The sequence below is a fragment of the Idiotropiscis lumnitzeri genome, chromosome 21 (genome assembly GCF_059441095.1).
Source record: "Idiotropiscis lumnitzeri isolate Australia: NSW breed Sydney's pygmy pipehorse chromosome 21, RoL_Ilum_1.0, whole genome shotgun sequence".
NCBI lineage: Eukaryota > Metazoa > Chordata > Actinopteri > Syngnathiformes > Syngnathidae > Idiotropiscis > Idiotropiscis lumnitzeri.
In genome coordinates, this window is record NC_142411.1 from 1016911 (window position 1) to 1036183 (window position 19273).

General features: G+C 50.6%; 2 protein-coding genes across 20 annotated transcripts in view; one reads left to right on the plus strand and one right to left on the minus strand.

The window, feature by feature from the left end:
- The first annotated feature begins 76 nt into the window (after positions 1 to 76).
- On the plus strand, positions 77 to 6980 carry tdrd15 (tudor domain containing 15). Its single transcript, XM_088285621.1, has 5 exons — positions 77 to 242; positions 596 to 665; positions 1352 to 6370; positions 6446 to 6573; positions 6735 to 6980. The coding sequence occupies exons 2-5, from the start codon at positions 610 to 612 to the stop codon at positions 6746 to 6748; spliced, it is 5217 nt and encodes a 1738-aa protein (XP_088141747.1). The 5' UTR covers positions 77 to 242; positions 596 to 609; the 3' UTR covers positions 6749 to 6980.
- Positions 6981 to 7495: 515 nt separating this feature from the next.
- The window catches only part of afdna (afadin, adherens junction formation factor a), a 35109-nt gene continuing 23331 nt past the window's right edge, over positions 7496 to 19273 (minus strand). For 6 of the 19 annotated variants that reach the window (XM_088285604.1, XM_088285601.1, XM_088285602.1 and 3 more), the window contains 16 exons: positions 18636 to 18701; positions 18472 to 18545; positions 17845 to 17963; positions 17481 to 17681; positions 17253 to 17344; positions 16884 to 17084; positions 16677 to 16803; positions 16023 to 16419; positions 15559 to 15812; positions 15215 to 15429; positions 14820 to 14999; positions 14212 to 14250; positions 13252 to 13386; positions 11022 to 11562; positions 8639 to 8723; positions 7496 to 8500 (listed from right to left, as the gene is read on the minus strand). In XM_088285604.1, the coding sequence (XP_088141730.1) occupies positions 8314 to 8500; positions 8639 to 8723; positions 11022 to 11562; positions 13252 to 13386; positions 14212 to 14250; positions 14820 to 14999; positions 15215 to 15429; positions 15559 to 15812; positions 16023 to 16419; positions 16677 to 16803; positions 16884 to 17084; positions 17253 to 17344; positions 17481 to 17681; positions 17845 to 17963; positions 18472 to 18545; positions 18636 to 18701 (2913 nt within the window). In that variant the 3' untranslated portion in view covers positions 7496 to 8313. The remainder of the gene's footprint in view (positions 8501 to 8638; positions 8724 to 11021; positions 11563 to 13251; positions 13387 to 14211; positions 14251 to 14819; positions 15000 to 15214; positions 15430 to 15558; positions 15813 to 16022; positions 16420 to 16676; positions 16804 to 16883; positions 17085 to 17252; positions 17345 to 17480; positions 17682 to 17844; positions 17964 to 18471; positions 18546 to 18635; positions 18702 to 19273) is intronic. The other 13 variants (XM_088285620.1, XM_088285609.1, XM_088285617.1 and 10 more) reach the window with 9 other exon arrangements.

Here is a 19273-nt window from a genome sequence, read left to right on the forward strand (position 1 = left end):
GGCGGTAAAAAAATAAAAAATAAATAAAAAAAAGGGTGGCGGTTTTTCGCGCCGCGTTGTGCTCGATGTCGCCGGCTTAGCCTCAGCTAGCTAGCTAGCTAGCGAGTAGTCGATAGTCAACCTTTGCTCGCCATGGCCACTTAAAAGGTTGGAAAACGGACACGAAACACGAGCAAATTATCAAGTAGCACACATTAAACGTTCGAAGAGAATTTCTCGTAAAAGAGCAACAAGTGGAGGAGGTACGCCAGTCATTTCATCTGTTAGCTTGACTCAGAGTTAGCATTGTGGCTAACTAGAGTTGCTGCTTTAGTTCGCAAACGTTGATAAAAGTTCATCTTAATTAAGAGTGTCGAGGTGTTATTTTATCCAGATGTTAGGAATTTTTCATATCACTCTTGGTATTACTATTAAACGCCCCTTCCCATCAAAGGATGAACTTCATGAAAGTCAATGAATGTGTACAATGAGGTGCTGATTGTTTGACCTTGGCGGAGGTCTGCACTCTGCTCAGTGGCATGCTCACAAATTAAGATTGGTTTGAAGCACATATTTTCCTGATTGAATGGTTTTCCTTCTTTTTTTTCCCACATAGGTTGTCTTTGACAGATGAGCATCCCCGCATCAGCAGCCATGCAGTCATTGTTGAACATGCAACATCACAGGTTAAAAATATGTTGTATGCCTTAACTAAAACAGATTTTTACGCAGATATTTACTTTACGCATCTCATGCGTGACCATAATAGTATTGCTAATCATCTTTTCCTATTGAAATAAATCATATGCCATTAATCTGTATTTTGATGAGGAAAAGTAGTGTTCCATAATCTTGTATTTTAATATGGTACGGCTATAAACACTTGTATTAATCACAATTAAATAGAATGAAACAAGCTCAAACATTTTTGTCACACTGCAATTGAATGGTCATTGTGCTGGCCAAGTGGTGTGCCCACCTTGGCCACCTGGGGGCAGTACACGACATGTTCATTGCGATTAGAGTTATCAACAACTAATTCAACTTTGTGTTTGATCAAAATATGAAATTTGCAAACATCTGCTTGAACCTTGGAGAACAATGACAACACACTAATAGCAATTTGCATTGCCACTGACAACAAGCCTAAATGTAGTCATGTTTTTCTTCAACCGCTTGTCGTATGTTGACATCTTTAGCATGTTTCGTAAAAACAGCTTCCTTTTCATTGTTCTATATGTGACCCTCGGTGGAAAAACTTTGGACGTCCGCATCATATTGTAGCATATTGGATTTAACAATTCAACGATGGCGCCTAAATTATAATAGAAAAAGGTTGAAAAGGTATTAAAGTCTAATCGTTTATGTCCAGTTCTCAGCATTCAGGTCCATCTGGGCCGTGTGGCCTGGTCGCAGTGGACCTTAAACTCTCCCACTTGGACTGGAACCCCGAAGCTACCCTGATCCACTTCCAGGGACAGTACCCAACCGTCGATGAGCTGGACTACAATATCCTTCAGCAGGAAATCCAGAACACGCCCAAGACCAGCGCTAAGGTGGCCATCGGCGAATTTTGCTTGGTGGAAGACGTGAGCACGGCCCAGTGGCACAGAGGCAGGGTTCAAATGTGCAAAGATGGCGTGTCGGACGTGTTCCTCATTGATCACGGCAGCGTTTTGAGTGTGGACGTGGCCCACCTGTCTTCGTGCGCCAGCCATTTGTTTACCCGGCCTCCAAAAATTGTTGGCGGCTTCCTTGCCAACGTGCTGGTGCTTGGCAGCTCCTGCCATTCCTCCGGCGTGGTGGACTTCCTCTCCAGCCTGATCGGGAAGAACGTCACGGGCTACATTCAAAGCATCCTACCTCATCGAGTTCTCCTGCTGGATACGCCTGACATCAACAACGAGCTGGTCAGGCATGGCTTTGGAAAGCATGTGGACAAGGACACGTTCCTCCTGTTGGTGGCGTTGCTGACGGGGTTGCCGCTGAAACAAAAGGCGGATCCCATTCCCGACCTGCTGCTCAATGAGCAGAGCGGACACGTGTGTCGCTACAAGTCATGTGGACTGAAGGTCTATGAGGAGATTTGCGGGCCCAGAATGAGCTGCGGCACCCGCGCTCACGTCCGGGTAACGGCTGCAGTCCATTCGGGCCTCTTTTATTGTCAGATGGCCAGTAAGGAGTCGGATCTTCGAGTCATGTCCAAGAAGTTGGCCGCGGTCAACGACAGCGGAAGCAAATATCCCCGACGGACCGTTCAAGAGAACGTGGGTCTTCTCTGCTCGGCGAAAGGTAAAAGTGGCAAATGGTGCCGAGGCTTTGTGCAGTTCCTCCCGATGAACTCGCAAGTGCAAGTCTTGTTTGTGGATTTTGGATTCTCCGAATTGGTCAAAGTGGAGGACATCCGCAGCTTGCCGCCCGATTTCTACTTGACACCCGTCATGGTGTTCCCGTGCTCGCTCTCTTCTCTGAAGGCTCAGGATGAGGAGCTTGCGAGTCAGCAGTTGAGTTTCCTCAAGGCGGGCTTGCTTGGAGGGCTCTTGGATGTGCAAATTGACAGTTTTGATGAAGAGCAGCGCCTGTATTTGATCACGGTGGTCGCTACTTTGGATAAAGCGACAACGGAAGTGACAAGACAGCCAGCGCCTCAAATAAAAGAGGAATCCTGTTCCAGCGCGGAAGACGTGTCACCCTGGGATGCCAACCTGTTCTACGAGCGCATCGCCGGCCGAGAGCTGGTCAAAACGCTGAAAGAGGAGGAGCTGCAGGTGCACTCGAGGTTTGAGGGCTTCCTGGAATACGCCCAGAATCCAAACAACTTTTGGATCCGAAGCACAAAACGAAATGGCGAGTTCCAGGACATGATGAACAAAATGGCCCATCACTTTGCCGGCATGAAGCTCCAAGATGACGTTTTGCTCGACCCGGCGCCCGGAACGCTGTGCTGCGCGCTCTACGAGGCAGACATGCACTTCTACAGGGGCGTGGTCACAAACAAGCTCGAGCGTGGCGCCGAAGTTTTCTTTATTGACTTTGGCAACGTGGAAAAAGTTCCTGGTGCGTTGATCAAGAAGATTCCCGAGACATTTGCCGGCATTCCTGCGTTTGCTCTCAGTTGTACTCTGGTTAACGTCATGCCTTTGGACGACGCGTGGACCACTTTCAACTCCGACTTCTTCAGAGCGACGCTTTCGGACAAGACGCTGCTTGTGCACATTGTCCAGATCTCGCAACGCAAGTGCGTCATCGATTTGCACGAGTCGGGCCGCGACCGCGGTCGCAGCGTCAGCGAGCTCATGGTGTCTTCCAAACAAGCCGAATACTGGAAGATCCTTCCGGTCGACGCTGTGGAGCAAAATCAGAACAAGGTGAAGGCAAAAAAAAGCATTCCGAAATCCCACGGCAACGGAAATGAAACCTGCGACGAAGAAGAGGACAAATGTGAAAAAAGACGCTTCAAGGTCTTGGATATCCAACACGGTTGTGACTTTGCAGTCCGCTGCTCTTGCATCAACTCCCCGTCAGACTTTTGGTGCCAGCTGCAAGATAAAATTCCAGATTTGGAAGATCTGATGGCGAAAATTCAGCAGCATTATACGTCGCATCGCGTTCCCCTCCGAAACGAGGAGTCGTGTTGTGTTGCAAAGTCACCTCAGGATGGGAGATGGTACCGGGCCTTGATCCAAGAGAGACACAAAGACCACACCGAGGTGCTGCTGGTGGACTCTGGCGTCAGCGTCCAAGTTAAGCTCAACCAACTGCAGAGAATTCTGCCGGAATACGTTGAGCTCGAAAGCCAAGCTTTTCGATGCCGCCTTCTTCGGCGGAATCGAGCGGTCGAAAGCTCCGAGGACCTTTGTGACCATTTGAGAAGGTTTGTCGCCGACAGTCGCGGCTACCTGAGCTGTAAAATTGTCTCCCAAGTGAGTGACGAAAACAACGTGTTCAATATTGTGGACTTGTACAACACGCAAACGCAGCAGAGCGTCACAAAGCAGCTTGGCCAACAAAGTCTGGCAAAGGACAACCGGGACCTTCCTGACCAGTTCGTCTACTCGTCCTTCGACTTGAGGCCTCAGCGCCAGGAAGACGTCTACGTTTGTCATGTCAGCAGGGAGTGCCACATCTACTGTCAACTCCACCGCAACTCGGACGCCATCAAGGACCTTGAAGTGGACGTCTCAGAGGAAATCAAGAAACGGAAGCGAGCTGATGCGGAAATCGCTCCAGCGAAATTGTGCCTGGCGAAATACTTGGACGGGAATTGGTACAGGGCGCATGTTCGCACCTCTCCGTCTGCGCTGCACGTCAGCGCCTTCTTCGTGGATTACGGAAACACAAGTATTTCCGAGAAAGCGCACCTCGTGTCCATCCCGAGAGACTGCCATCGTTTGTTATTCACACCCATTCAAGCTTTGAAATTCAACTTGGCTTCCGTACCCAAGAAGGAGCTGCGCACGGAAGTAAAGGAATGGCTGGACGGCGCCGTCCTCAACAAGCAGCTGAGAGCGCATATCCTTGGCAAGTGTCAAGATGGCTCCTTTGACGTCCAGCTCTTTGACGGTGATCTGAACATCAACGAGAAGGTCAAGGAGCTCATCGGCAACCTTTCACCCAAACCGCAGTCCGCCGCGAGGTTTCCCGCCGTCGGCTCAACATCTGCCACGAGTAAGAATTTAGCCAAGAGGCAAAGGTCTCGCTGGCCCAAAGCCCACCAACACAAAAGTCCTCATGTCTCGGCAAGACCGCATCCAAAGAAGGAACATGTCGAGTACTTTGGTGAGCACGGGCGATGGAGAGCCCCCAAAAATGAAAGCCCAGCCAGAGCAACAAACTCTAAAAGCGGTCCTTTGGGACCGTGTGAAGTCTCCCAAGTAAAACTGCAGATTGAAAAGACAAAAGTGTCTCGAGCTTGCAAGGAGCCCCTCCTGCGTTTGCCCGAGAGGAAGGAGAAAGAAGGTTGGAGTTTGATTTGTTTTGTTTCCCACATCGAATCGCTCGGTAACTTTTTCCTGCAGCTCGCCGATGACGAGGCGGCCATCTTAAAAATGGTGGACGAAATCAACTCGGTGAGCGAGCGTCCCTTGAGGGCCGCCGTCTTGGTGAGATTGAACGACGCGGTCCTGGCGCGGTACGACGAGGACGCCGCTCTCTACCGCGCCGTCGTCAGGGCCTACGATGGCCGAGCCAAAGTCAAGGTGGACTTTGTGGATTACGGAAACTCTGCGGTCCTTGAGAAAGATCAGATCTACTCCTTGCCTCTGGAATACCTCGCTCTGCCCGCTTTTGGTATTCGCTGTTGCCTGGCGGACTCGAGCCTTTATGACGACGACGCTGCTTTCGCCGACGCCGTCACGGGGAAACCACTCAAAGTTCACCTTGTCCAAAAACGGGCAACTTACTGGGAAGTAGAGATGGAGATACTCCATGACGACGATACACCCGATGACCAAACGTCGAAAGCCCCTCAAGGAGTGGAAGCTCCTAAATATTCTTCTGAAACAGACGACGATGTGAAGATCCGGGAGCAGACGGTCCTGAAAGTCACAGAAAAGGAACAAGAAGCATTTGAGACACGCGTGAAGGATTCAAACCTGACCGTGACCTCGTTTGAAACCTTTAAAACCAAAAGCGCGAGGCCCATCAAAGTCAGGCCCAAATGGAAACGCATCAAAAAGAAAACGTCGGCACTTGGCATCCAAAAGAGGAAGGGCCGTGCAAATGCTCAACTTTGTCTGCCGCCAAGTGAAAGCCAAAACGCGCAACTTCTCCCGGACTCGAGTCCCCATCAGAAGCTCGTCTTCGCTCCCATCTCGCTCAATAAAGAGTACTCGGCATTTGTCGCCTCGGTGACGACTCCCTCCGAGTTTTGCGTGGTTCTTAAGGACTCGCTGCCCATCATGAACAAAATGGCCATCATGTTGGAGTACCTCTCGGAATCAGAGTTGCCCCTTTTCCCCGAGTGTTCCCTCACGCCCGGCGCCAGCTGCTTGTTCAGATCGGACCTCAACAAGTGGTGCCGTGCTGAGGTTCTCCGAGTGGACTCATCCGGTGGGGTCCTGAACCTGGTTGACTACGGCTTCTGTGAACGTTTTGCTCGTCAAGATGGCATCAATTTGAGGACAATCCCGGAAGATGTGCTCCGAATTCCCAAAATGGTCTATCCCTGCGTCCTGAGCGGCGTGAGGCCCGCCGCAGACGACGGCCACTGGAGTGAGGAGGCCGCCATCTACCTGCGGACGTTTTTCAGCTGCAACCTCGAGGTGGTCTTTCGAGAGGTTCTGTCCGACGCGCGCTGGACTGCGGACGTTCTGGTGGATGGCGTCCATATTGCCGGAAAGCTGGTGACCGCCGGACACGGCGTGTATACGGACGCCATACTGGGCCTCAGGTAAACCGCCGCCACCGTTGTCGCAGGTGCCTCGCCCTACAGAAAGGAAAGTTTCACTTCTTTGAACGTGTTCAGGTTTCAGGAGCGGAGTCAACGTGGACGACTTGCCAACACGGAGGGAGAACGCGGCCCGCATCTCCAAGCAGCCAATCACGACTCATCGGAAGGTTCCGGTGAAGCCATGACGATGGGGTCGAGACAATGTAAGAAAAGAATTGCAAATATGAAATGTTCTCTCGGTCGTTTTAGTTTATCGGCACCTAGCAAACGTTTTCAAGCTCAATGCTCGAACTTCTGACAAAAAGTGCACACAATTTGTGAACATTTTGGCCTGCAGATTTTGAGTTTGTCTCTTCCGGTTTAGGTGTTCTGCTGTGACGACGACACGAGATGGAATTTGGGGTGAACGTTACGTTATGGAGCAAAACTTGCTGAATGTATTCAAATGTCAGAAGTGAATTTACGCTTTCACGCGTGTAAAATAGTGAAGCTGCAGTTGTTTTAATTCTAAAAGGGCATTTTTCTATTTTATTTCAAATGTTCAAAGTTGTATTGTTGGACACTTTTCTTGTGTTTATAAGAAAGCATTCATTAAAACACTTTCAATTACCTCCCGCTTTGTTTGGTTGTAAGCGAGTGCAATCAAAACAGAAAGACATCCTTTATGGATCCCTAGACAGGGTGTGATATATTTTGCTGTTGATGTGTGGGTCTGGCTCATCTTCCCTCCGGACTGGTCGCCGGCCTTTCAACAGCCTCCCGAGGGTACTAATTACGGACCCCCCTCCCATCTGCAACTCCTCGGCGCCAGACCCCCTTTCCGCATAAACGTACCTTGGGAAGTCGAGAACCCTTGTTGGAATCCCTGACCCGTCAGAAACAATATTGAGGCCCGATGCCTCTCGAGACACGAGACTAGTTAATTCCAAGAGCAACAAGCTCGTCGTGGCCATAAAATGAGTTGGATATGTTAGACCGTATGAAAATACACGACAAGGCAATAAGGGTATCACAATGTAGAATATTCCAATTGTTAAATTAAAAAAGGAAAGTCAAGGACATTATTGAACATGTGGCCCTGATGGAGTGTTTGTTCTTCCTGAAAAAAGACAACACTTGTCCGGCTGCAGTTGTTGGAAAATCTGTATTTATTAATAATGATTTACAAAACAAGGCTAAACATGAAAACCTTTTAGTGATTCTGTTCATCTGCCAAACCCAAACCAGGAGGAGCAAGTGAGGTGCGAACATTGAATGTGAAACCAGTTTTGCCATCAAAACACTGAAAATGGCGTATGAAGAACACAGTTTTTTTTTAATATATAAGAACATCTCATCTGTCAAACACAGCAGCTCAAAAAGAAAAAAAAAGACAGATTTAGTTCAAATAAACTTAGCTAAGGTCCAAAACATTTCAAAATTTTTGTTGGTCCTTTGTCCTCTTAGTGTTGTTGTTTTTTGGGCTTGTACAGTAGTCCGAGTGGCAATTATTTACAGTAAAGTTGTGCACTTGGAGATCAACAATTTCTGTAAAATAACCCCCCCCCCCAAAAAAAAAAATAAAGAGAACAACACAAACAAGGTGCTGCCTGCCTTCAATATGGAATGAAGTAAGAATGTCGAGTTAAAAAAAAAAACACGTGTCAAATAAAATGTCTGTTGGTCAAACGGTGTAAAAGCTAACCACTTAAAATCTCTGTTAAGCTATTAAAAAAAAAAAAAATTAAATGAGTATAAGCATTGCTTATTTCCCAATTGGCCCCTCCTTCCCCCCCCAAAAAATGTTGATAGAATTCCGTTTTTACAGTGCTGCTCCTTACAAGTGTGGCGAAAGGGCAGGAAGTGGTAAAAAGTCACTGCAAGCAGCCACAGCGCCAATGATTTGAATTTAAAAAAGAAAACAAAAAAGGGTGTGTGTTCGGGGTGAAATGCGCCATGTGGTCTCACTGCTTGGTGTTCAGCTCGTTCTCCAGCTCCATAAGCTTGCGTGACGCCTTCACCTTGTTGGACACCTCCTGGCCCTGAGAGAACAGACGCTGACGCTCCTTGAACGTCAAACTCTCGGGGGGAGCGCCGTCGCCATCGCCATCGCCGCCGCCGCCGCCGCTCGGGATGTTCTCCTGCTCCTGACTGCACAAAACCACATTCCGCTAAACCGTCTCGCCAATTCATATTCATCAATGACGTTTTCCAACGATCTGTGAAATTCAAATGATGACACCGTTTTGGAAGTGAATGGCCAGCGGCAGATTTGAGGGAGGAACTCACCTCTTGGTCCATTTGTCCCTCGGGTCCTTGTAGAACTCTCCGGATCCTACAACTCCTGCCGAGTTTCCAGTGTACGAGTTGAATCCTGCCGGCGACACGAGCGGGTCAGAGTCGTTTCACACGCGCGACTGCGACATCACGACGACCCGCCGAGAAGCTGCCGGCCTTCGCCTTCGTGGCACCTTCTCTCCGGGTCGGCGTGGATGTCAAACGCGGGAGATTATTGAGAAGACAGAGCAGCCCGAGCACAAGGAAGGAAGAAAGAAAGGAGGAAGTCAACCAAGTTCTAGAGGAAGCAAACAGAGTTTGAGCGCAGCAAACATCCACCGAGGGTTAGAGAGCAAAAAAAAGCGGGCCGGTCCCACATCCGGGTCACGAGGAGAAAGCTCCTTTCTTCCCTCTAAAGGAGCAAGTATTCGACTTCTATCACAATTGCAAACTTTTGGGCTTCAATGATCATTTAATATAATTCAATTGTATTTCAATATAATTTATTAAAAAGAACTGTTAAAATAAGTTGAATCTCTCTCCTTTGATAAAATGCTAAATATTTTTGTATACAATAAATTTACTCTTCAATTCATTAATCAGCAAAATTATTTTTTTCAATTAACTCAAAGCTTGTTTTATTATTCATGAGAAATCAAGTTATAGCGTAACAAAATGAACAAATGCATTTGAATGTCCAACTATGAGCCACATGCTGCTTCACCAGGCCAAGATGACGCAATGAGCAGCTTGCTCGCTCATTCCTGACAAGTGAAGACGCTCGTCATATTCCACAAAAGCCAATTTGAATTTGAGAAATCATTTTGATGCTCGCAAGACGGCCGAAGACGTGAAAAAGAAGAAAAAGGGAGCGGCGGCCGCGAGAAAGCCACGTGCGCTCGGTGTCCAAAAAAAGCAAAAAGACGTCAAGGCCAGTGAGCGGGTTGGTGGCCAGCGTGGTGCTCACATGCAACTGCGAGCGGGCGAGCGAGCGATGGAGTGAGTTAGTGGCCAGAGGAGCTCCTCGAATGCAACTACAAGCAAAGTTGGCCTTCAAAAAGCAGCCGGCAAGCCGCCGCCGAGATTCTCTTTGTCTGCAACCACAAAATATCCAAACTTCATCCCATCTGTCAAAAATATTGGAGGAAAAAAAAAAGATTTGGGCTTGTTTGAACCTGAACATGCCTGTTTTTAACTTTGCGAGGTGGAATGGAGACTTGGGGAAAAAAAACAAAAAAAGTGGGTTGATTTTAGCGGGACCGAAAGTGTGAAAACTGCCTGCACTTGAAAGAGGTTAAAAAAAAAAAAAAAATTACTACAGCGAATTGAATTTATTCCACTCACAACTCATTTTTATGCACTTTAAAAAATATATTGAAATTAATCACCAGCAGGTGGCAGCAAAGCAGACAAAGAGAAGCGTTGCTTAACAGCAGGCACAAGGCAGGAAGAGGCGTGGCCTCAAGCGGCAGGCGGGAGCGACAACGCCAACAGTACTATGATTGGTCGATTGCTGGAGAGGTTGATTTGATTGGTTGGGATGGGTGTCAATCTACAGCGAAAGGTGGAGGCTTGATTATCGCTTGCTTTGTCTTGTTGATAGCTAATCGTGGTGGGGGGCGGGGGGGGGGGCATTTGTGGACCTCAGGATGATGATGAGGAGGAAAAACCCCAAAAAATGAAGAAGGAAAAATAACCCACACCAAAAGAATTTTGATTGTCTGGTGGAGAGGGAGGGAAATTTCAAGCCAAGCCGCTACGCACACAAAAAACTCAGTTGGACGTTTTCTTAGCAAACCTGCTCGACACATTTTGTTGGTGTTCAGCAAATCATTTTTTTTGGGGGGCTTGAGCACTTTTTATTTAGGTCATAGTGGGTGTATTTTCAACTAGAAAGAGGCCAGTGGGTCTCAAATGTTTGTATCATCAAAAAAAAAAAAAAGTTATTAAATTATTAAATGAAAATGTATTGTGCATACGTTGAATGAAAATTCTACCAAAATAATGTTAAGCGTTTTTAAACTTTAACTGCAAATGTATTAAAATCGGCCAAGGTAAATTCTTATTAATTGTGCCGTGGCGGTAATTCTTTCACGTGCCACTAGAGGGAGCCCACACAATCATTGCTGTGGGCAATTTAACAGATTTCCCGGGGCAGCGGATGACCTGCACAATTTTGAGCTCTCTCAGTTTGTGCCTTTCAGATGTTTTTGTGAGCGTAGCGGGCTTGATGAAGGACGGACAAAGAAGACAAAAAAGTGGAGGATGAGCTAGAAGAAGTTCTAGACGACTAGAAGGGCGTGCGCAATTGAGAGGGAGGTCTGGGGCTTGCAGAGGGCGCTGTGGCGAGCCTTCCCCTCCCCCTCGCGCTCGTTTTCTACTTCTCTGCTTCTACCTTTCACACCTCCTGGGGGGCCCACGCCGGGCTTGGCGGGGAGGGGGGGCGGCCCTGTACTGTTGGAGTTGTTGGCGCTGGGCAGCCGGAAGGAGCTAGACAGGAAGACGCCGTCCGAGAGCGGCCGGGGTTTGCGTGCAGTGGGCGGCGGCTGCGGCCGTCCGCGGCGCAGCGGGGGGGCGGCGTCGGCGGCCGGGAGGTCGCCGTACGACTTGCGGGTGACCGACAGCTTGAGCTGACCTGACTGGCCGCCGCCCTCCTCCTCCTCATCCTCCTCGTCGCCGGCGTAGGCGACAAACTTGGCCGTGTAGAGCGTGTCGGGCGAGGCCACCTGTGTTTTGAGGTAGGAGGTGTTTCTCTGCGGGGGTGGCGGGGGGGTGTTAGTAGGGTTGTGCGGGGCGGGGGGCTGGTAGTCCCTGGGCAGCGGGGGCCGATACAGACCGGCCGGCTCATCCGGCGACAACAGCTTGCGCTCGGCTTCCTCGTGCTGCCGACGGCGCTCGGCCTCCAGACGGGTGTAGTACTCCTCCTCCTGTCTCCTCTGGGGGGGGGGGGGGACGACAAGCCGTTAGTGACGCTGGCTCGTTAACGCTCACCTCCATCTGGGGACGCCCCCTTCACAATGCACCTCCTCACACTCCTTGGACTTTGCCAGTCGTGTCAGAACCACCAATCCCCCCCCCCTTGCTCACTTCAGCACTCACCTCTCTCATGCAGGGGGGGGCGGGGGCGGCACCTCACTTGCATTGCAATCATCCGGGACATCTCCTCGACCTCCTTTAGCTGGGGGCAACTCCCCCGTCAAGCTTACCAGCTCAAATGGGGACAGCCGCTTTTAAAAGGACCTCACTTTCACCGCTCTCATGCGGGGAGGACGCCCCCCCCCCCTCAAACACTGCCATTACCTGGGGATGCCCTCTTTATTGTGTTCACACCTCCCTCAAAGTCACGTTTATCTATCTATCTGGGGACACACCTTTCTAATAGGACCTCATTTTTCCCCTTCAAAACTCGCCCTGGTCACATTTATCAATCCATTTGAGCTCACAATTGGGCCTCATTTTGATCGCCTGAAGGAAGACCCTTTTAAGGGCACTTGACTTTTTTGTCATCAGGTGACACTTACTCCCGGTCGTAGGGACACTCGCTTTTCTTTTTTTTTTTTTTTAAATAACCCCCCCACAAACCCCTCCCTTCTCAGTGCAACTCACTCTCACCTCTCATCTAGGGTGCAGCCTCCTAAGGTGACCAAATCTTGGTCACCTGGGGACACCCCAACACCCCCCCACTCTCAACGCCTTCAACTGGTCACACTCCTTCTCATCCGGAGACCCGACAAGTTTCAAGCTTCTCTGCTGGTCACGTAAACTAGAGCCAGACAGCCTAAATTCTGCCTTCATCCATCACCCCCTCAGCTGTGTGCATAAATGTGCGTGTGTGTGTGTGTGTGTGTGTGCCGCTTTTGGATGTCAATGACGTCACATTTATTTTGTTGGGTTGGAAATGACAAAAAAAAAAAATCTTTGCAGGCGGCCACTAAAATGTTCAAACTTTTGCAACTCATCAGGGGAAGAACCTGAGGTTTGTGTGTGGAAATGGATGATGAGGAGCGGGTGCTTGGTGGTGGGGGGTGCGAAGGGGTGTGTGTGCGTGTGTGTGGAAGGGGCCGGGGGGGGGCTGGTGGGTGGACAGGTGGCGATGATAATAATGATGACAACTTAAGTGGACCCAAAATAATCGACTGACTGACAACAAACATGCTGAAGGTGAGCACAACCCGACAAGGGGGGGGGGGGGGGGGGGGGGGGGCTTTGAGGCCAGTCGTGGGTGGACAACATGCAGTTCATAATTCACATGAAACGACAATAACAGGCAGGCTATGTCCAAACATGCACAAGAACAAAATGTTGACGTTTTGCCAATCGTGAGCCCGTCAAAAATTGCGTTTTGGAAAACGAGGACAATTGAGACCATCGTGTTTACGTCGTCCTAATCTGCAAACGTTATTTTGTGCATGTGGACATAGCGTCAGTAAGAAAATATTGCAAGAAACACTTGGTTGTCAGGGAGCTGATGACGACGACGTTTGATTTAACCGAGACGCCGATGAATGAACACTTGATCAAATCGTCGCTTGTCGTTTGGAAAGTGCGTCATATTGATACGTTCAACCCGTCGGCCGTGAACGCGACTTCAAAATATTAAATGAAGGCGAAAGGCAAGGCTTGACCTTCTCCGCCGCCTCCCGCTTGGCTCTCTCCTCCTCCCGCCACCGCCGTTCCTCCTCCTGTTTGCTGCGCTCGTCCGCCTCCCGCTTGCGAATCTCCTCCAGCTGCTGCTTGCGCCGCCGCTCTTCGTCCTGCAGCTGGTCGTCGCGGCGACGAGCCCGAAAAAAAAAAGGAGAGAAGGGACATCAGTGTCGCTCAGCCACAAAACAAAAACGGAAAGGTAAACTTGTGTGAGTGTGTGTGAAGCGACGCTTGGGGGGGGGGGGGAGTGGCAGCGTGCGCATGCAGACCACACACACACACACACACACACACATAGGCCACAAAGAGCTGGGCAAAGAATCCATTTTTAATCAAATATTTTTGAATTGATGACTATTTTGTGTTTTTGAACCAAAGCACTATTTGATTAAAAAAGTAAAAGGAGCGGAAGTTGATGCTAAAAAAAAAAACAAGCAAATCCTTGATGGAAAATAGCAATAGCATTCTTAGGTCAACCGTCAAAATGGCAAATTGGATTCTTGTGAAAAAAACAAGATTTTATTTCAAGGCCGCCGAAGACTCGCATGCAGCACGAAGTCAACACACGCGCGCACACACACACACACATACACGTTTTTGTATAAATGGACAGACACCCCCCCCACACACACACACACACTTGCATGTCATGCATGAAACACAACCCGCAACGCAGCCATGCAGGATGCTGCCACCCTATGCACTCAAAAGCGTTGCCACGGCAACCCATCAAAATGGAAAAAGAGCAAAAAAAAACAACAACAACAAGCATCATCCCACCCCCCACCCCCGCAACCACAATGATGAACAGCTGTCCCGATTGGTGGGTGGGTGGCAGGCGGGGGCCCGGCCCCCCAGGTAGGAAACAGGAAGTGAGGCGGGGTTAACAGGGTGTTGGGGGTGGGGGGTTGGGCATTGGTCGTTAGCAGGAAGAAACATACCAAGTCTAGAACAGAGATAGCTGGGACAGCAGTCTGCTGCTGCAGAACAAGAGGAGGAAGAAGAAGAACAGTACAGCGTGAGAGGGGAAGAAAGGAAGGTTGGAGGGGCGGGGGGTGCAGCAAAACATGGATGTGAATTTAACACAAAAAAAGGGCAGGGGGCAGGAAGAGGAAGCTGGAAATGAGAAGGCAGGGAAGGACATATAGACGAGTCAAAACATTGGCTGCACTCGGCTCACCAGCCGCTTTCACGCTTCCAACACGGTACGAAAATTGATGTTGGCAGTGCCGAGCCAGCTCTCGATTGGTCGCTCAGGCGCGAGCGTGAAAGGGGCTCGTCAAGTGCAACCTTCATTTCCTGTCAGCTCTCCTTTTTTTCGGAGCATCGCTGCAAAGGATCAAGTTGTCAAATGTGACGCGCCATCACCGGCCCCGCCCACTCGGCCCTCCGGCCAATCGCATTGAAGCAACTTCACATGGCAAAGCGATGGCAGAAGCATGTTGCAGATGCACATTCACCGGCTTTGCTTTTGGCTCCGGGGACAGCTTTTGTTTTTTTTTTTAAACATCTCATCGCAGACAATCGGCAAAGCGTCGCGTGCGCTCACCCGGGCTCGCTTTTCGGCCTCCAGCCGCTGCATGATCATCATGGTGTCCACGTCCTCGTCGTCCTCCTCCTCTTCGTCTTCGTCGCTCTGCTTGGACTCCTGCAGACGCTTCTGGAACTGCCACTCCAGCATCAGCTTGCGCAGACGGTCGCTTTCCTCGGCCGTGCGCTCGGGCTTGGCCTAAGCAAAAAGCGCCGGATGAAGAATTTTTAGGAACGGTACTGAGATTGCACCCAGAAGGCAGGGGACTGACTGGCAAACAAGGGTCAAGAACCAAAAACTTTTGCAGGAGCAGAGGAAAAATTAATTTGGTCATTTTTCAGGGCCTGCAAGGGAGTACTTAAGTACAGCCGAGGAACTTTTCGGGTGGAGTCCGTCATTATTTCTTTTCCTACCTGCAGCTCCTGGATCTCCTTGTCCAGGAGATCGACGATGTGAAGCTGCTGCTGCTTCTCGGCCTTCTCGCGGGCGTCACGTTTCCAGGGGTCGGGCGAGAGGCTGTCGCTGGTCAGCTCCTCCTTGCTGATGGTGATGTACTGCAAGTCTCGCCGCTCGATGGTGCGAGGCTGCTGCTGGGGCAGGAGGTCCCGGATCATCGTGTCCATACCCGCTGGCACAAACAAACCAAAGACGAGGGGTGTCTGCCTTCTAACATTCGGATTTGACTGAGACTCTCCACGCTTTGCTTTCTAGTCATCGGTACATTTGAAATTCGGAGGCGGCGGCAAGGCGGCGCTACCTGGAGGGTTGGAAGCGGGAGGCACGGCCGAGCGAGGTAGGCTGGCCAGCTTCTCGGGTCTGGATGGAGGCTGCAGGGGCGGGTATGCGTGAGGGGGGGCCATGGAGGCCGGAGGGGGCGCCGGCGGCTGCTGCGGGTGCGGGTGGGCCGGAGGAGGGGGCATGGTACCGCCGTTGTTGTGCGACTGGACGGGCATGACGGGGTTGGCACGGATCTGGCCCAGTTTCCGCTCCTGCTCCCTCCTCTTCCTCTCCCTGTTCATACGGAACAATGAGCTCAAATTGTCACATGGCAGCATTCAAAATGAAGAATACTGAAAAATGTGTCAATTTCGGAAATGTGGGGGGAAAAAAAATGCTGGATTCTGGAATCGATGGAGAAATGTGAAAGAATGGGATCAATTTTGTAAAACGTCAGCAGAAATTTAAAAAAAAAAAAAAAAAAAGGGAAAGAAAATGTCGTACCGCTCCTCCTCCAGCCGAGCTTTCTCCTTCTCATACCAACGTTGTTGCTCTTCACGCTTCTTGCGGTCGGCGGCTTGCTGGGCCGCCGCCGAGTTGGCGGCGGAGGGCGGCGGCGGCGGCAGAGGCATGTCGCCGTGGGGCTCGTAAGGGTCAAAGGTCTCCGGGTAGGAGGCCGGCGGCGGGGGAGGGGGCGGCGGCAGGTCCGAGCGGGACGGCGTCTGGACCGAGTGCGGCAGCACGGCGTGAGGCGCGTTGGGCGTCTTCCAGCGGCCCGGCCCCGTCTTCTGGTTCTTCCCGGACGCCGCCGACAAGTTGAGGTGCTCCTGGCTGGACGTGGACGACTCCAGCGAGGACGAAACTTGCTGCGGAGGGACCCAGTGGTCCGCTCCGGGCACGCCTGAAAATACGCAAACGCCGCGTCACGACTGCTTCGTTGTTGACAGCCTTGCAAAATGACGGAATCTTTCCATGAGAATCGCGTTACTACAAAATTGAGGTTTGGCTCTCAATCAGGAAGTGATTTTATGCTCACGTGCATTTTAAATTGCGATCAAATTTTGCCGACGGTCGGCCATTCACGAAACGCCACGTGTCGCTCGACAGTCGCGTCAATTTGGACCGCGTCGCTCGTTGCGATCCGTCCGGTGTTCTTACCCGCTGGTCCCCTCTGGTAGTCCAGATCTCGGTGTTGGTATTCCTGCTGGTAGTGTTGCTGCATGCGCTCGTCCTGCCTCAGAATCCCGGGCGGCGGGTACATGTCCTCCTGGAAGCGGTCCAACCGCTAAGCGGGCCAGAAAAGCATTTACAACAACAACTTGAGTCGGGCTCGTGCGTTTTGAGAGCTCGAGTCGTGATGGGGACCTGCACGCTGTTGTGGAGGTTGTCCACTGAGGGGAGCCGTTCGCGCTCCTCCATGGCCTGCCAGTGCTGCGAGGGTCCCGGTCCCGGGCCCGGCCCCGCCACGCGATCTTGGCTCTTGGACGCCGGGATGGTGAAGTACTCGCGGGCGTAGGTTTGCGTGGGGATGGGGTACGCCTCCGGGCGTGGCGGCGAAGGTTCATCCTGAGGAACGGGCAGCAAAATTGGTCCATGAAGAACCACGAGCAGGATGTTTGCGGCGTAAAATTCAATTTGTTCTTGACGCAAAGAGTTTCCCAGAAAACTGTTGGCTTGGCACGCCCTTGTGGAATTTGCGAGGAGGCCGCCAGACGAAAGCGACGGCGTACTTACGTCAGCGCACAAGTTGCCGGTGGAGACGGACGTGATCTTGGTGCCGGGGCCGGACGGGTACACGGGCTTGCCCGCAGGACTCTGGCCCTGATCTGAGGAGAGAGCGGCCATTTTGCAAAAAAAGAAAAAAGACGAGGGGAGAAGTGTGCAAGTCGCATGGTCGGCTCATTTCAAGCTAAATTCTTTTCCCGTCAAAACGTGAGCCCGTCGTCGTCGTGTCGCTCTTACTCGCCACGTTGGGACTGGAGCGGTGGTCAGCCCGGTTTTTCAGGAGCCGGTCCTCGCCGCTCATCTTCTTTGGTTCCGGGTAAGCATCCCAGCCGGCCTGCGGACTCTCCGGCGAGCCGTTCTGCACCGAGTTATTGTACAGCTCGAAGCCTTCGCTCTTCGGACGCAGCTTGCCGTTCTTCTCGCGGCCGCGCTCCGACGCTGCGCAAACAGGAAGTGACGACGAGTCAGCGTTCGATCCCATCACACGATCGGTCCGCTCCGTAAAATAAAAACTTAGGAATGAAGGACATTTTGTTTTGCTGTCAAACGTCCAAATTAGTTTTGAGTTCGGACTGACAAAATATGCGACGCCGACGCGTACCTCGAGGCATCATGGGGCTGGGCTGGTTGAGCAGCGTGGCCAGGCCGTGGTAAATGGCTCCCTGCTTGGCCACCTCCAGCGTCACCACCGATCCCGTCCTGGTCATCAGCTCGGCCGCCCTGCGCCGTCGGCAAGTTAGCAAGCGCTCACGTCGGCTTCAACGCTTGTCGACAAAAGGAACAAGGACCGCCCGCTAGCACGAGACATTCGCGCTAGCTTGCACAAAATCTGCTCAAATTCAAAATCGTCTTTTCACGCTGAAATGAGTTCCCGGCTGCGTTGCTATGTTGTCGCTCTGCGTGTGCTGATGCACCATTTTTGTTTGTTAGAACATCCATTAATCATATTTTATTTGAGGGCCATATTGTCCATTCTAAAATGCTATTTGGACACTTCTGTTGCATCATGTGCAATGTGTCTCCTTCTGAATGATGCAACGTTTAGTTTTTTTTTCTCTCACAAAGAGCATTCAAAGATGGTTCTCGGGATGTGGTCACGTCACACGTCATTTATTTGTCTTTTGCCAGCACCCGCAAAGCATCGGCATGGTGTGTCTGGGAGAGGCTGGCATTTTCCTCTGAAGTCTTAACAGCCTTTTTTTTTTTTGCGTGTGTGTGTGTGTCTCACCTCTCTTGCGACAAGCCCACCAGGCTGCGCCCGTCCACGCTCAGCAACTGGTCACCGGCTGCCAGACGGCCATCCTACGCGGACAGGATTTAAAAAAAAAAAAAAAAAAACATCTCAGTGTGTGTGTGTGTGTGTGTGTCATCCAACGCCATTGCAGAACCAACCATGTCGGCGGCGCCTCCTTTGACCACCGACTTGATGTAGATGCCCAGTTTCTCCTGGCCAGCGCCCTGCAGGAAAACACACACGTGGTGACGATGGCGCCACCTTGTGAGCGGCTAAAAGTGGAAATGCGCCGCAGCCGACGTGAACCAGCTGGAGCTCGTGACAACCGATGACAAAGATAGTCCTCGTTGGCGAGCGTCTCGAAAAGTCTACGCGAGTAAGTTTTTGTACTCAAAAGTATTCATCGGGCACGTCAACAACCAAAGTGCAGTAAGCGGAAAAAACATTTGTCATAACAACAAAGCCAGTTTGAAGAAAAATGAATAACTATAATAAATAAAATTGAATAAACCCGAGGACACATTGTTGTATTGTTGAGGCGATCAATGACTTCCTGCAGCCGGACGTTGCTTTTCAATAAGTTGAGAAAAGTGAAAAAAAAAAAAAAAAGGCTTTTTGGCGGCAAAAAACTAATTAAAAATCCCCAATTAAATTCAAAAGTTCTTTCTGATATCAGAAGAGGTAGTAACGTAGAAAGATTTTAATGATCGGACTTTAACGACGTCATTATTGTCTCAGACATTTTTCTTACATAATAATTAGAATTACGTGACTTGCCTCAGCCTGACGTTGCCTT